At 42.1% G+C, this 17,465-nt stretch overlaps 1 protein-coding gene across 17 annotated transcripts in view; it reads right to left on the bottom strand.

The window, feature by feature from the left end:
* The window catches only part of EPHA5 (EPH receptor A5), a 208,324-nt gene that overhangs the window by 147,741 nt on the left and 43,118 nt on the right, over positions 1-17,465 (bottom strand). For all 17 annotated transcript variants that reach the window (XM_069013426.1, XM_069013425.1, XM_069013428.1 and 14 more), the window contains one exon: positions 4,086-4,749. In XM_069013426.1, coding sequence (XP_068869527.1) covers positions 4,086-4,749 — 664 coding nt within the window. The remainder of the gene's footprint in view (positions 1-4,085; positions 4,750-17,465) is intronic.

The raw sequence follows: 17,465 nt of genomic DNA, 5'->3' as shown, positions 1-17,465 counted from the left end.
CAGAAGACAGGAAGGGGGAAGAAAGATATCACTGAGTTTTCATCCATTATTTTGTCCATCTCTAATATCTGTAACCTTGCCTATACCTTCTAGCTAGCTAAAACCAGCTGTACTCCTTTTGATGTCTCTTCAAGTGACAGCATGTACTGATTCTTGGAGAGTGCCATGACCTGAACTCATTACTCACCTTTTCCCTTTGGCTCTCATTCTGTGCAGTTTTTCTTTTCTTCCATTGCTTCTTTACTCAAATATTTAATTAAGTTGTGCTTCAGCGCTAAAGTCATCTGAAAAAGATCAGGCTCCGCAAAATCAATTACATTTGCAGTTACTAGTCTGCAGCCCACTGGACACTAGCATGACCTCACCACTGCAAATGTATTTGGCTCTCATTAGCTTAACAAGTCAACATCCCCTCTCTTCCCGTAGTGTGGGCTCAACTGTCTTTAAAGGCATAAAAATAAGTACTTCTTTTGCTGCTCACTGAAAACATACTGGGCTGAAGGTGAGGATGAATACAAGAAGTGCCAGAAGGTGTCCTTGTCATGGTATTCATTTCCTACACAAACCCCAATGGTGAGCTCTGCTATTTACAGTAAGCAACTAAAACTGAAGTTACGATAAAACTCACCTATGCTAGTGCTGGAAGAAGGAAAGCACAGACTGGGCAGATAATAATTTTTTTTGCCAAACCCTTAAATGGGTAAAGGCAGAAATGTCAGTGGCACTAAAACAATTTTTACAGCATTTTAGGATCTGTCCCTCAGCTTTGGTTGAGTACTGCCTCCTAGGGTGGAGACCACCATTAGGAGACTTGAAACTGGCTAAGCAGACCTCCTCAAGGATCCATTCAGAGAGCACCAGCTGAACCGAGGCAAAGCCCATAACCATCAGCTCTTTAGTGGTACCAAACCACCACTCTGGAAACCAGCATCGAAATTCACAGAGCAACCACTTTCATTTCTCTTAGTAACTAGCATAGCAATTTATTCTTGTGAATAATGAACCTTAACACTGTTCCTTTACAAACATGTCCCAACAGAGTCACGATTTACCTCTAGCTGTCCCTAGCAGTTGCTGATAAATGTGCCATGTTGCCAAAGGAGGTGTAAAAATCCAAGTAGTTTGGGTTTTCACAGTAACTACTACCTAGCTGCCTATATTAATTGAGAGGGTGAGCACATTATATAAGGAGCTTAGACCATGTCATATTTACAACCTCAGAGTCCCCAGTGAGAGAAACTGCTCAGCTGTTACTGTCAGTGCCTTCTTCAAACAGGAACCCTGCTGACAAGATGATGAATTCAGAACATCGTTGCCAATTAATGATTTGTAGGCAGAAGGGATTTCAATAGTTCCCATATGTTTGTGAGGATGACTGGGATTTACATCACCTCTAATAAAAGAGTGTAGTCTGCTCTGTCCAGACGCGACACTAGAGATTAGAAAATGTCATCTTTGCAGTAGAAATTTTAATAAACAAAGCCAGGCTCTTCTGGGCTGAAAATGTTTCCCAAAGCACGGTCACGAAAAACCTGCTTACTAAGCAAACTGGGAGACCACTTGCAAGATGCACCCAAGTGATTTACAAACCAAAGGTCAGAAGTTATTTAGGTGTTTGTGAGAGCTACATAGCAGAGTGCCAAGACCATCATTATGTCAGCCAGGAGCATGGAGTGCATTTCCTTAACATCAATCAGACTGTGAAAAAAAGTTCTTCATTTACAAATACACAGGACCTTTCTTGGTGTTACTTACTCTACTTAGGGATGCAAAGTTTAACTTCACTGTCCTAGAAGACAATCTCATCTTTGTGAATGTAACAATAACCAAACCAAAAAGCATTTTACTCACACAGGATATCAACACGAACTCCATACACGCTGAACACAGACCTCCTGAATGGGACTAAGGCTGAATGCCTCCTATCAACTGAGCATCTTAGAGCCAACCAGCAGGGAATGCTTGGCACAACGACCTGGGTTAAACACAGGACATCCAAATGGAGTCCTCAAACAAAATTTGCCACAGGCACTCAAGTCCCACTGATTTGGTGATGGAATTTAGGGCTATCCCACAAAAAAGAATTACTGGCTTTAACACCTCTAGAGCAATTAAAGTGATAAACTCCTGCTGAGGATGCAGGCTGTAGGTGAAGTAAAGAGTAATTTATGTGGATATACCTTAGGAACAGGGCAGGGATACACCACCACAAAGCATCTTTACACTTCTTAATTATGATCACAGGCCTACCCAACACGGTCATAAATTGGGAGGCCAGATACTGTCCTCTTGATAAAGAAAAGCAAAGTAAAAAGAACCCGTAGTTTTCGGGGTTCGAAAGTTTTTGGGGTTTGGTGTTTTGGTTTTTAGTTTTTTTTTTTTTTAATGGTGTTTTCTTTGTTTTTGAGACTGCTAAGAGTGCTTTGAGAAATCCTCACGCAACATCAGAGGACAGGACTTGAAAGGTGACCAACAGAGGACTCCTTTCCTCCAAAAATTCTTACAGGTGGACTGACCTCAGTGTCTAGACCTAGCAGTAAACCAGTGTCTGTCACTTTGTGACATGGTATTTTCTGCCATAATTAAGCAAAACCTTGCTGATCTATTGACCCACATCCCTTGTCTGCGGTAGTGTATATTTCCTCAGCTTGGGATAATGTTGATCTTAGCTCCCCCATTGTACAGTATCAAACATCAAGTCAGTCTCTTCTTCCCCCCTAAAAAGGAGAAATATCTTTATTAGCACAGTAAAAGCAAAGCCAAGACAGATTGCTGTACTGACTACATCTGTAGAAAAAGGAGACTATTCTGGTCAAAAATCACTCCACATGCTGTTCAGCAGAGGTTTCTCCAACACAAACATTTCTCTCAAACATTACATTTTCTCTCCATGTCAGCCCTTGAAGACTTGAACTATCTCCAGGGGCACAAGCCTGTGACCAAGGACTAAAGGATCAAGGCCACAGTTTGCTGTGGAAATGCACTAATCTATTCTTTGTACCACACTACAAACAGCAATAATGAGTGTCTGGAGTGAGGTGAAGAGAAAATGCAGCACAGGTTTAAGTGGAATTCCTCTGCCTTCCCCACAGTATCTATTATTATCCACTATTAAGTGGCTGCAAAGAGAAGACAATTAAGGTGGGGCTGATGACCAATATATATTAGTTTTGCAAAAAGCAAACTGTATTGAAATCTTTATTTGTTTACCCTTCTCTTTTACAAGCAAGTTAGTTTTAGGCTACCCATTACATATTTACAATGGAAGGGCAGATTTTATAAACAAGCATGTAGTACAGCAAACCATAAAATGAGATCATATATTCAGAGTCTATTGTTGTTCTTTGTAAGTATTCTTTTAAAGGTCTTGAACTTTAGATACCCTAGATCTCTTGCACAAGGCCTCTGACAATTCAGATCTGTGCTGACCAGCAACTTGGGAACCTCAGCCAGCTACTTGTGTGAAAACTTCTGCACATATGGAAGCATTTTTATCAGTGGGGCTTTAAGTTTAACTCTGAACAGCTGAGCAGCTTTGTATTAAATTATTTACCAGAGAGGAAAATCAATCAACTCACACCACATCAAATACCCAGCCCCCCACAGAGTGATAAAGACAGAAAAACATACTCCTTCAAATACAAAAACAAAATGCATCTTCTTTAGAGAGATTAACTTCAAACATTCCCTGGTACAGTCCAGAAAAAAAGAAACCAGGCTTCTAAGACTCATAAGGAAATGCTGATACTGAAGAAAAATAACATAAATCTGTAAACAGCTAAGACTACAATTGCCTCATGGACCCAACAGTACAATGCTCATAAGGTAATAGCAGAATGCCAGATTCTCCTTGTTCTCAGCCCTGTAAGCACCAGAAGCACTTGCACACAGGTGTCAAGTGCCACAACATCCACCCAAGGCCTCTGTCTTCCTGCTGTTAACAGTTATTCAAAGGACCTCAGAGGAAGTGAGAACCTGACCCACCACTGTCAACTCAACCAGGCAGAAAAACCATGAAACAGAAGAAAGCCCAGACTGCACACCACCTTGGAAGCTCACACAGCACCCTCCCTGCAAACCCTTACCTTGGCAGGTGTTGTTCTTCTCCTCGTACCCTGCCTTGCACAAGCACTTCCCGATGGGCACCAGCCATTCCCCCTCAGCACTGCAGTGCATCTTCGGTGCCTCCTCAGTCACTGAGTGGTTGATGCAGACACCTGACACCTCCAGGAGCTGCGAGGAATCCGCACCCGTGATGGTGTCGGGGAAGCGGGCCAGGTTGCGGATTACCGATGGGCATTTCTTGTAGTACACGCGCACGGAGACCAGGGCAATGCAGGCACCGACGTCCTGGAAAGCGAGGTAAAATCCCTTTTTTGTTAGGGGCCCAACGTCTCTCACCTCTGTGTTAAGCTTCATTACTCTGTCACCAAGGTCTAACTCTGTGAAGCTCTCATCAGCAGCAATGGTATCAATCTTGATGTACTGGTTTTCTTTGATGTTCCTCCCGTCTTCATCATCTGATTCAAAGTAATACATGTTAAAAGTCTCCTTGCAGGTCCCAAGTCCTCCTGGAAGGCTGTTACAGTCCCTCAGGGTGAATTTGAGCTCAATGAAGATGCGGGACGCCCCTTCATTAGAGATCCAGCTGGTCAGAAGCCAGTTGTTCTGATTCTGTTCCATTACCTTGCATACTTGGTATGTGTGTATCGGAGCGTAGTTTTCATCCACCTCACCAATTTCTTCCCACTGCATAAAAAGGAAAAGTAGTTTTTAAAACAGTCATAACTTATGTGAACTCTTAGCTTTCCCATCTAAGAATATCTTGTGCTACAGCGCTTGGGACTTTCGGGGGGAAAAAAAGTTTTAATTGCCAAGATTTCTGTACTAGAGGCTCAACACATTCCTGATAAAGTCAGATGAAAAATCCTTCATAAATAGAAAAGGATGCTAGCTAAAACCTTTTGTTTTAGGCAGCCCAAAAGTGGGAAAACATATTGCTGGGTTTGTCCACTAGTTCTCAGTTAGAAAACAAAACAAAAGCAGATGGGGCCATTTCCGTGGGCTTTCCCAATGCATCCATACAGGAGAAAAAAAAAAAAAAAGCTATTTACAGTTTGTCTGTCCCCATTCCTCCAGGATCCTTTCTACCACATGCTCAAATCCCTGCCCCACGCAACAAAAACCACACTTCTACAAGCTATTCCCCCCTGCCAAACAGCATGCCAGAAAATCAGTGGAGTTGAGTGATACACAAAATAAATGGGCCTTTGCTCTCCCCAAGTGTGCTAGTCAGGGAGTTCTTGCTCATGCAAATAGAAGATTACTTCCTATACAGGTTACAGGGATCTGCAAATCTTGAGCTGTTTATGTGCTACAACAGGTTTTTAAGCAGAGCTCCAGGCAACTTTTTCAGCTCTTTGTGGGAACTGTAGCAACTGTTCATTTTATTTTAGCCATGCTCTGAAGGGCATCACTTGGAAGGAATGCTTTTTCCTGATGCAGCACAGAGTCAGCAGCACCACCACTGTGCCCACAACAGATACCCATTAGCATTTCCTCTCTGCTTTTGACAACCATAGTGTTGCATTAAGAGATCAGATTAACCATCTAAGTGCAGCAAAGAACCCAGGAGACCCAGTGTTGGTTTCAGTTTTGTTCCCTTCTACTTTTGACCCACTTGTCTGCAAGAGCTTAATTCCCAAAGCCTGCTCCACCCTCTCCTCAGCATTCCTGCACACACCCGGTCACAGCTGCGGATGCAGCACAAAGCAAACGCACAGAGCATAATTCACAGGTAGTCCTGTACAAGGTAGTAGCTATATTCCAAACTGCCTATCTTCTGAGGGCCAAAGGCCAAATTTTTTCCTTGGAAATACAGCCTGAGATAAAGTTGAGAGTGTTCTCAGCCCAGATGCCACTACTACAGAGATGACACGGAACACTCTCAGAGTCAGTATAACAATGAAGATCTTTTTAAGGGAAACGTCGTTTTCAATTTTAAATTAAAATATCAGCAACAAGTGACATGGGAAAATAACGTGATGGTACAGTCCAAAATGAATTCTAAATGCCACCATCAGAAAAACATTTCTTCTCCTTTGTGACCTGGGATGTGAAAGTGGGGACTTGTGCAGGAGACATGCCCACTGTGATGTGCAGAGTTCCACCACCAGTCTTCCAAGACCTAACCCGAAGACATTTTAGCCATGGCAAACAGTACTTTCATTTCTAACCCTTTTTTATGTCTCTGGACTTAAACAGACCACAACCCTACTGTGATTAAGATGTACTTGTCACCTGGTAGCGCCACAGAATTGGACAAAGATATGTCTGCAGTGAAAGCCAGGCAGACCTGTGCAGGATTCATGCCTAACTTTAGGAGAGGCAATTAACAGTTATAAGGAGAGTCACTGAGAAAACACACAGGAAAGGTATGCAACATAGAATAATTCTGCAGCTAGATTTTTCTATGTTTCACTAAATAGGGAGGTTTTGATACATGAAATTAAAAGCAGAAAAACACCATTCTTCAATTAGTGTGGTTAATTTAAGTGATAAATATGCTGTACACACATACTTCCAATGAATCTGTCAAACATTGTGCTAGTTTCGGCTAGAACAGAGTTAATTTGCTTCATAGCAGCTAGTATGGGGCTATGTTTGGGATTGTGCTAGAAACACTGTTGATGACACAGAGATGTTTCAGTGACTGCTAAGCAGCACTTAACACTGAGTCAAGGCATTTTCTGCCTCTCAGCCCATCCCACCAGCAAGGGGACGGGGGGTGCACAAGAAGTTGGGAGACAACACAGCTGGGACAGCTGGATCCCACCTGGCCCAAGGGATATTCCAGACCATATGGTGTCATGCTCAGCACATAAAACTAGGGCAAGAAGAAAGAATTCGGGACAGGAAGAATCATGGCATTTGTCAAGTCAACATTACATGTAAGGGAGCCCTGATTTCATGGGGATGGCTGAACACCCACCTGCCCATGGGAAGTGGGGTTTCCAAGGAATTTCTTAGTTTACTTTGCTTGTGTGTGTGGCTTTTGCTGTGCCGATTTTAGTGCCTTTATCTCAACCCATGAGTTTTCTCATTTTTACCCTTCTGATTTGCTCACTCATTTGCTGCAGGGGAAGCGAAAGAATGGCTGTGTGGCACTTAGCTGCCAGCTGGGGTTAAACCACAATAGTCCTTTCTGATGGCCAGTGTGGAAGGGTTTGAGATAATGACAGGTTTGATTAGAATGTGCTAGATTGAATTTATAGCTGTTATTGTTGTTTAGCTACTCATTGACAGGTTCCTGAGCTTGCCATGGGGCTTGATTGCCTCACTGCGCACTAAAGCCTGGTGCTGGTTAGTGGCTGTTCCTTGGTTCTGCTGCTTGCTGAACTGCTGATCACCTTACTCTGCTGGGCCTGGGAACATTCTGATGCCAGCAGTGGCAAGCACCATGCTGCAGATACTGCGGCACATAGATAAGGCTCCACTTTCAGCAGGTAAAATCCTAAGGGAATGAAGTCTGTGGCTAAGCCCAAAAAGGAGCAGAGGCAAGGAGAAGAGCTCATTCCAACATTATCCCAAATGGTCTGGTCCAAAGGGCCCATGGATAGAGACTGGAATGAAAATACCACCCTGCTTACCTGAAATGGCTGAACACCAGGCAGCCCATGGGAAATGGTAAACTAATTCCTTGGTTTGCTTTGCTTGTGCATGCAGCTTTTGCTTTACCTATTATTTTAGTATCTTTATCTCAACTCATGAGTTTTCTTACTTCTACTGTTTTGATTTGCTCACTCACTGGTGGGGAGTCAGAGGAGCTGTGTGGTGCTTAACTGCTGGCTGGGGTTAAAACATGACACCATATAAAGGTGAAGTCTTATTTTTATAAAGGTGGCGGTGATTCTCCATTTGATGAGAAGGGAGAGTAACCCTCCACTTCCCCCAACCCACAGGGACATCCCTGCCAAATCAGCCCAGGGGACAGATGAGCACATCCCAATATAGCCCAGGAAATATATGACGACTTTAACTTTGCTTTTTTCTGGCTGAAGGTCAGAGGATCACTCAAACAACTGCTCACATCAACGAGCATACAGGAAAAAGTGTTAATTTCCAGCAGGAAGTGGTGCAAAGCATTTCAGGACTGGAAATTGCTCAGACCAGTTTATCAAATGGAGATGCATATGGATGCTACAAGATACACAGTGTAACTCCGTACAACATTTAGAGAGCAGTAATGCATAGTTTCTTTCATGGAACTGACACTTTTAATGACTGTGATGTTGCAGTAATATCATTGGTGACCTAACTTGATAGCATGCTGAAAAACATCATTTGACTATTTTCATACTTGCCAGGTCAATTTTCAAGGACCCAACCGTGATGCTCCCCAGAGTTATGAAGTTAAGCTCATTTCCACCGCTGCTTTAGGAGTTGTGCTTGTGGGAGCGAGTACAAAGTTCATTTGTTGAAAGACTAAGTGCAGTGAGTCTAATGGTTGCTTTCATGCACTGAGAGCACTAAACACCATGAGGAGAAAGGTCCAAGCATAAATACCTCAATCAACTGAGCTAGAGTCTAATCTCAGCTGCAAGAAATGGCACACAATGCGTCTCAGGCTTCAGAATGTGCTGCACTTCCAGTACTGCACCCCAGATCCCAGCAAATCCTGTCATCACCACCTGCCATCAAACCTAAAGCAATCATCAGAGCATGAGAAAGGGGAGGTGCTAATGAGCTAAGGCTGCTTATCTCTGTATAATCCTCAAGGGAAAGTCAACCAGATTTTATCAGAGCAGCCAGTATTGTGCAAAATCTCTGCTCTGTCATTTAATCTTCTTCTCTCCTATCTGCATGTAGGACTACACCATTTCTTTCTCTTCAGCTGGATCTGCCTCCCCCAGAGACTGCAGGCAACCTGCCACCCTTCTGCTTTTACATCCCTCCACGAGATGGAGATGGCAGTAAGAGCCCCTGCACCTTCTGCTTGGTCCCAGCTTCCCAGTCACTACAGACCTCAGATGAGTCTTTCAGCCAACAAAGAAATACAAACCAGAAGATGAAATGCAGTGTATTACAGTTAATGAAAAAGAAAACCCACCACATTAAAGAGACAGCATCTAGATGAAAATTTTTGGCATGAAAAAAAAGTTAAGTACAGCTGAAAAATTGTGTAATGTTATAATTCCTCTCTGCAGCACATATTTTTTGAGATATAAATCAACCCCATCTGCAGGATTAAAACAAAAATGCAACCATTAATTTGGTGGTAAATGTTTTCTCTACATCTTTAATAGCCCTAAGAAGGAAAACACAAACGCATTTCAATGGCCTGATGTTAAATCATTCATAGAAGACCTATTTCTGAATCAGAAATTTCCAGCACACTACTGCTGGAGAGTAAAAATGCAGCTCCATCAATAGGAAGCACACAGTTCATACAGGCTGGCTGTCTACAGAAAGGCCAAAGATATCACACCTCTAACTAAAGACATGAGAGTTAAAAAAGCATTTCGTGGAGCAGCCTTGGGTTAAATGGACAATTTTAAAACACATTCACCAGCTGTCTGCTTCTCAGGCTTGTTTCTAATCTTGGAGATTTCCAGGAGTGCAATTTGCTACCACAGCACAGTGAAAGGCTGCTGCCCCAAAACCAAATACTGACAGCAGGGATGAAAATTTCAGAGCTTTTGTTTCTTTGGTTTTTAGGGGATGGGAGGGTTGCAGTATGAGTTTTTGTTATTGGTCTTCAGTAACTCACTTTCTTTAGCATCCACTAAAGTCAGTGTAGACATTTCAAGCCTTGCTCTGAATTCCACACATCCTTGCACAGGTGAAAATAAGTAGGCATTTAGCAAAATCCTAGGAATCTTAAGAGGAAAAGGGAGCTTAAGAACATTAAACAAAGGTGTTCCTAAGACTTACCTGAAACCTTCCCAGCAGGACTCTCTCACTCCAAGGGCTGTGAAATCTGCCTCTCTTCCCACTCCCTATTTCACAGGCTCTGTGGTAGGAGAAGCCTCATCCTCTCCTATTTAATTTTTCAACCCCACCACACAGAGCTCTGCAACAAATGCATGTTAACTCAGGTATCTGCTGGCACAAAGATGTAAAATTAGAAAAGGATTTATGTATTTTACCTTTTTCTCTTCTGGAAAAAAGCAAGCCTGACATAGATCTCTGATCTCAGGCTTTGAATGTGTGGAAGTATCAGAGACACTCTATGTGCTTTGCCCACAGAAAGGCAGTTTTACCTCAAAATACTTCTGTCAAGCCCACCCCGAGCACATACTGGTGCAGAGGACAGCATGGCATGGTGCTATGCAATCTCTATGCCAAGTCAAAAGGGGACACCTGACGCCCTTCCAGAAGGGCAAACCAGCCTGGTGTTTGGCTCAGTACTATCTATCCTGCCTTTCATCCTGGTAATATTCGGGCAGACTCTTCGATTTCCTTTTATGCAGCTGATGTTAAGACCTGGCAGCCAATCAATAGCCTCCAGCTTAGCTCCCACACAAATGTTCACTCCCGCTACTCAACTTTATCTTGCAACCTGCTTCTTCCCTCCCATCACAAAACCCAAAAACTTGTGGGGTTTTGTTTTTTTTTCAGCTGCCTGCTGGTTTCCACTTGCTATCATATTACACAGTTATAGCAAACAAGCAGCAGGCTCTCCTCTGAGCAGTTTCAGTGACTTCGGCGAGGTTACGTAAGGCTAAATCTCTAGTGAAAGCCAGGCAGAGCACCACGTATCTTTTCTTCTGCACTGCAGGTTTTGCAGGGCTGTGCTAGTTGTAAAATAAGGCTGACTATGTCACTATCTTGCCTACTGCAAAACAGCAATTACAAGCAGGCCAGTCCCAAGATTCAGGTACTTCAAATCCTGCCACCAAATACTGCCAGTGTTATCAACACAAGCTGCGATACATGGCATTGCTCAGATTTTCAGCCTGGGAGCCGTATGATTAAGCAAGAGCCTGATTTTGCTGGAGGTGTTTCAGTCTTCATTAAATGGGTTTTACTTGCTCAAAGAACAGGAACACAAAAGACAATGCACCCAAAAGTCATGTTACTTTTAGCTCTCTCTACAGCAATGCTAACCTCAGGACTGGCAGGAGCAAAAGAGTTTATCTTGAACACTGCCATTGGCAAGAGATGTATGTATAACCTACGTGACCTACTGATCATGGCAAGAGTCCACCAGCACCTGGATGGGGCACTTGAGAAGCCTGGTTCCCCCTCACAGAAAGGGACAATGACCCAAACCACTCTCAAGCAGTAGAAAAATGCAGTAAGCCTGTAACAATGCTGCACGTTTGTTTGCAAGTCTGCTCTTCCCAATGGGTGAGCACTGTGAAGAGTAGAGCAGAGACATCAAAACAGCTTTGTCCAGCTTTTTCCATCAGTACCAGGTCACTGGACCCTGCAAAACAGCACTCTTGGGCAACAATTTTTAAGCACTTGTGTCAGGGTAACCACACAGGTTTAAAACTCAAGTTCTGCTTTGGGGCAGGATGCTTGCTCACTGGGACAGCTCAGCAGCTTCCCCACTCCTGCCCCACACCAACCAGTGGAAGGACACCAACTACAGCCACATGACTTTTCCCCGTAAATGACAAGTTTGAAATAAAAATAATCAGGAAACCAAAGCAATTCATGTACTTGGATCAAGTTAGGACAGGAGGGGAGGGAACAACAACAAAAAAAATTAGTAAAGGAGAAACCAGTTAATCTGACAGCCTCACAAACCATGTCTTTACCATCTTTCCTTCTTGAGTTTAAACAAAAAAGAGGACAGATTAAAAAAAATATGAAAAAACTGTTCTGGAGTAATATGAACTACTTCTTTCAGCTTCAAACACACTGTTTTAAATTTCAGCTACCAAGCAACAGAAAATTTATTACTTGTGCAAACTTTTCCAATACCAATATCCACTTTTATAATGCAAAAGATGAAGCTATTTTTACACATTCTCAGACTGTTTTTGGGGTTTTGGAGCTCATTTTAAGGGCAGGAGCCAGTGTCAAAAAGAAACTGAGTGAGTTCAATGTAAACAACATTTGGAACAGTGTTTACTAAAACCTTTAAATACCAGAAGCAGCTGCAACCTGGGATTTTACTATTTCCATACATCTGACAGTGCCCCCACCCGACACTCAAGCCTCATTTGGATGGCAATTTTAGAACTGAGACATTTATACATACAGATATATATTCCTACTGACAGCAGTTACTAGTCAAGCAAAAACCATAATGGATAACAGAGGATAGAGAGTATCTGATTAACCTCCCTACTCAGGCAGAAATCTGGCCTAATGAAAGCTGAGTTTCTGAAGAAGGAACTTTACATTTTCTGGTGGCTTGGCACATTCCCAATTTCTCCAACCAGGAAAATAAAATGAAAGTAAGAACACTGTAACTTTCAGGCTACTCTTCTTGTTTTACTACTGGATTGCAGTTTCCTGCTGTTTCTTACAATGCCACTCTGGTCACTAAGCTGCATAGTCTGTTTAACACACAGCTTCAGAATATCCTGAGGTTAATAAACTGAAGTAAATATGAGTTTCCTCACTCATTACAGGAGATTTCCCAGCTAGAAGCTAAGGATCATTTTTCATAAACTAAAACGTATGTGGGGGGAAGTAAATAGGAAAGAGGTATGAACTGGAAATTCAAAGCATGATTTTGAGATGTGCCATGTCACACTATTGAATGTTTTTCTCAATCTCTGTATTAGCCAAACACATATTCCCTAGTCCACATATGATATGTGCCTAGCAGAAAGCATACTCAGAAAGTCACTTCCATTACCACCCCCTCCATCCACCTCCCACTAAAAGGGCAAATCCTCACCTCAGTAGTTACAGGAACTGCCAGACGTGTGCTTCTGAATGACCCCTGGCAATGTGTGGGCAGCAAAGATGCTAAGAGGATAAAAAGGGTCTTGCTTTATGTTAAAGGCTACTCCCCACCACATCAAGAGTTAACAAGACTCAATTCCACTTGGTGCCAAGGTTTCACATTTGGCTTTGCACTGGGACAAAGGGCAGGAGACGGAATAGCAAAGGTGGGGAGATGATTGATGTTTCATCTCTGCTATAAAAAAAGTACACTGAAAATGAGCTGGGTAGATGTTCACAGCACCATTATACTCCATCCTAACTCCACTGCTGCCAACTACACATTCCAATACTCAGAACAGCTTGCCAGCAGACATCAGCTTTAAAAAAAATGCAGTTTTTAGAACTGAGAGCTTAAGCATCTGGGTGGATAGTTCTGTATCTTACAGTGTTTTGGATATTTTTAATTCCGCCCAGGTCAACCTTTCACCACCCTGTGTGCAATCAGGCCTTTAGAAATCCTCCTCCTTCATGAAGTTATGCCAAGAAAGGCTCTCACACAGTCACACTGCTCAGAGCAGAGGGAAAATGCCAAACAGGAGAGCCCCACGCTGAAACTATGAGACAAAGCATGACTGCTCCTCTCAAGAAGAGCTACATGTGAAGACGTATCAGTCACCTAAAGTTACATGGAGAACTTAATAATCATCAGCTCCTACTGCGTGAACATTTGAATTTGCTACTTGAACAATTTTTCAATATTCTTTTTTTATTTGTAACATGCATATGAAGTTTGCTGCCACACCTTCCATTTTTGTAGCTGGCTGTGCAGGAGACTTCTCAGTAAAACTCCCTGTAAGGCAAAAGCGTTGACAATTCCTGGATTGCTCTGCACTACTACCTAGATAAGAAACAATGCAGATTTCTGGAAAGCTGTGATAGCATCTCAAAACACAAGCAGCAATTTGCACCACAGAGTGCCACCCAAGCAAACGGGTAAGAAAGAAGAATTAAAACCTTAACAATTTTTTTCAGTACAAGCTTATGATGAAATGTATTATCCGTTCAGAGACCTGCACAATTCAAGCTGTTGAAAAATGGAGAAACATCACAACAGTCACCTAGCCTTTTCAGTCTGCACACCAAAATACATGGGAAAAAAATGAAAATGGGACTGAAGTTTAGCTCAGACTTTGATAATTTGCATGATCAATGGAAGATGTCAGCACCAGAATCCAAATGGAATGAGAACCCAGCTGGAGGCTACCAGAACTGAAATGAAAAGGAGCACCAGCCCTTCTCCAGCATGCCTAATCAGACACTGCGCCAACCCCCTTACCAGAACAAAGCAATGTGTTATCTGGAAACCCCACCTCCCCTCCCACAGGTTTATTATTTTAAAGGTTTGAAATTCTCTGTGTATCTGAATTAAAACATCCATTTCAAATCACAGTTCAGCAACGGAGGGAAAGACAATGGAGATGAGCGTGAATGAAGCAATGAAGAAACACAACACCATTAAATCATTTTTCACTGCTTAATGATACACCCATTGCAGAGCAACTTAACAAAGGCCAGAACCAACAGTATTGATGCCACATGGTGTAACTGACTCCATGTGGTGTAACCAACGCCACATGGCATGGTATAACTGACACCATGTGGTATAACCAACACCACGTGGTGTAACTGATGCCACGTGGTGTAACACTGGGAGGCTGACAGAGCCAGATCTTCAGAAGGACTCAGGATTGGGTTAGGATTGGGATAGGGTTAGGGTTGCGCCTAGGGCTAGGGTTAGGTTATGGTTTAGGGGTTAGGGTTTAGTGTTAAGGATAGGGTTAGGGTTGCCTTAGGTTTGGGTTAAAGTTTAGGGTTAGGTTTGGGTTTAGTGTTAGGGGTAGCGTTTAGTCTTAGGTTTAGACTAGGTCAGGGTAAGGATTAGGATTAGGGATGCTTGGATTTTCAAAGGCTTTGGGATATTTTTCACGTTATTCATTATCTGATGTGACCAAGAGGTTCACAGAAAAATTTTGAAAAGCAAGAAAAAGTAAGTTTTCCATACTACTTTAATGTTGTCCTAATATTTAAATAAATCAAAATATTTGTGGGTATTCTAAGTGTTTACTTCAATTGAAGTAATAAAAAGCATTTGGTTTATTTTTAATGCAGAAAACAGCAAAAATTTGCAAAATCTAAGTTCACCTTCTTTATCTTTATTCTTGTTGTTGTCTTCATAAAATCTCCCTCAAGGGAGTACACATTTAAGAGTTTCAAGTAAAAAAGAAAAAGATTCTTGATCTAAACATTTATTGAATGCATATAGAGCAGATTAAACTCCTTGGTTTTTGAATATTTCACGCAAAGTGATACAATTATCCACGTGCTGCACTGGCAAAGGCTAACCTCTCAGGCGTATACCAAATTTGACTAGATTACAGACAGCCCATACACTGTATCAGATCCTCCAGCAAATACATTATTTTTCCACTGCTCCCTGGTCTCTAATCTACCCAAAGCTTTTCATAGAGATAATATTACATTCATGGCTTAGGCCTTGACAACTGCACCCATAAATCAATTTTAAACCTCACATTAATCATCTTTCTGTAATCAGTGGCTATTCAGCACAAATTTACATCTCATTTCTGTTGGCCAAACAGCCACATTAGAGCTTTGAAGCTTATTCAGGCTTAAATGATTATATTCCCCTAATAAACACTGAAGTCCTCTCAGTCCAGCTGCTGTGAGCTGCATTAATGATATGCCGTGGCAGCAGGGGCCATCTGAAGCCAGCTTTGTGCAATGCTACAAGCAGCAGCCCCCATGCCAAACAGATATTTTGCATTTCCAAGACTCTCAGAAGAAATGACAAGGCTACTCTGCCTGTGCAGACCCTCCTACAGGAACTTGGCGTGCGTGCACAACATGCGATTTATTGCACCTCCCCTTAACAGCTCCATTTGCCACCTCTTGAATACGTGGGGTTACCAGTAAAAATCCCAAACCAGATTTCCTGATGCCCCACATGCTGAGCACCTTAGCTTACTTTGGGTTTGGTGACAGTTCTCGTGAATCTGAACCACCTACAAAACCCACTTTTCCCACTTGTCAGGCAGCTCTAACTTTGTGCACAGCACCAACAAACTGTATCTTAGCATGCTTTTCGTTAATTACCTCAGAATTGGGCATTACGTTTTTAATATCTGAGTGCAAGTTTTTTCCCTGGTTTTTGGATTGGTCTCACTGCTTTGTGTGACAAAGATTATCACTCAGGATTACAGTTAGCACCTAAAACATGATCAGTTCAGGGCAGATTTTGCATGTACTTGCCTGCAATCCCTATAGCAAAACAATCTATTCTGATTGAACAAAGAATAATTATTTAATTAAAGAACCTTGCCAGGCCTACATTATTCAAACTGCATAAAAAGCCTCACATTGATTGTATATTCACTTTCAGTTAAGGCCTGAATAAGTATGCTAAGATCTAAAAATGAATGAACAGAATGGGTTTATTACAACTGTTGTTAGGTACTTACCCCACTATAGGTAATAAATTATACATGTGGATGCCTGGAATGCTTATTCCACCACATAATGAAACTTTTAGTTACTTTTTATTCTACGGGATTTAATTCCCATTGTATCAGGTTTATGTTACCATTTAAATAAGGCACCAGAATTACATGGATGTAAATCTGCAGGACAAAGGTGCAATGTTTCTTTTAATCTGGAATTGAAGAAACACAGATGTGCTCAATTGTTTGCAACAGATGTCCTATATCCTAACCATTTCACAAAGAACACATTTCATACCTGCAACCTCCACACTCTCTCCTGGTATCTGACAACCACCGAAGAACCACTTGAACCTCAACATGCCACAGCTAGGAAAGGAAACACAATCGTGTGCCAAATACTCAGCTGAGATGCCTGCAATGCAGAAATAAATGCTGCTTTGGCAATCGGCTGTGATAATGCAAGGTCTAGGAAAGCTGCTGAAGTTTTCAGAAGAAACTGAAAAAACTCAAAAATTGTTTTCTTAACCAAGAGGTAAACCATGGCTTAGCCTGATGGTAATACTGCAACACATACGCAGAGAAAAAAAAAAAAAAATCTGTTACTAGTTTGCTTTTTGCCCAACCAACAAAAGATCCTGGAATTTAAATTGAATGCTTTTGAAGAGAAGGGAAGACAGCTTTGTTATTGGGGGGCAGGGCATAATCACCTACAGTGAAAACTTGCCATGACAGTCAAAACATCATTCAGAACTTTTAAGTGGGATCCAAAGAAGTTTCAGAAGACAGCATCTGATCAGGCAGCCAAGCCTATGACAAACCACATATATTTGTCACCTAAGTAAGGTGAGTTAAAGCTAGCACCAACATGCCCAGGCCATTTGGGAGTATAGAGTGGGTAGACAGGGAATTAAGATTCATGTTTATTGCCCTCACCAGGTTACAATAGGTGTCTCTTCCAGGCCCAAGTCCCTATGGCACAGAGGTGAACACAGAAATGCTGAAGACATGTGGTTCCTAAGAGAACAAACTATAAAAAATAGTTGAAACAGAAAATGGATTAACTACATCTCTCACTGCTCAGTTAAGCTACAA

This window comes from Aphelocoma coerulescens, chromosome 4 (assembly GCF_041296385.1).
Source record: "Aphelocoma coerulescens isolate FSJ_1873_10779 chromosome 4, UR_Acoe_1.0, whole genome shotgun sequence".
NCBI lineage: Eukaryota > Metazoa > Chordata > Aves > Passeriformes > Corvidae > Aphelocoma > Aphelocoma coerulescens.
The sequence above is the reverse complement of the archived record's forward strand: the minus strand, read 5'-3'. Positions and strand labels throughout refer to the sequence as shown.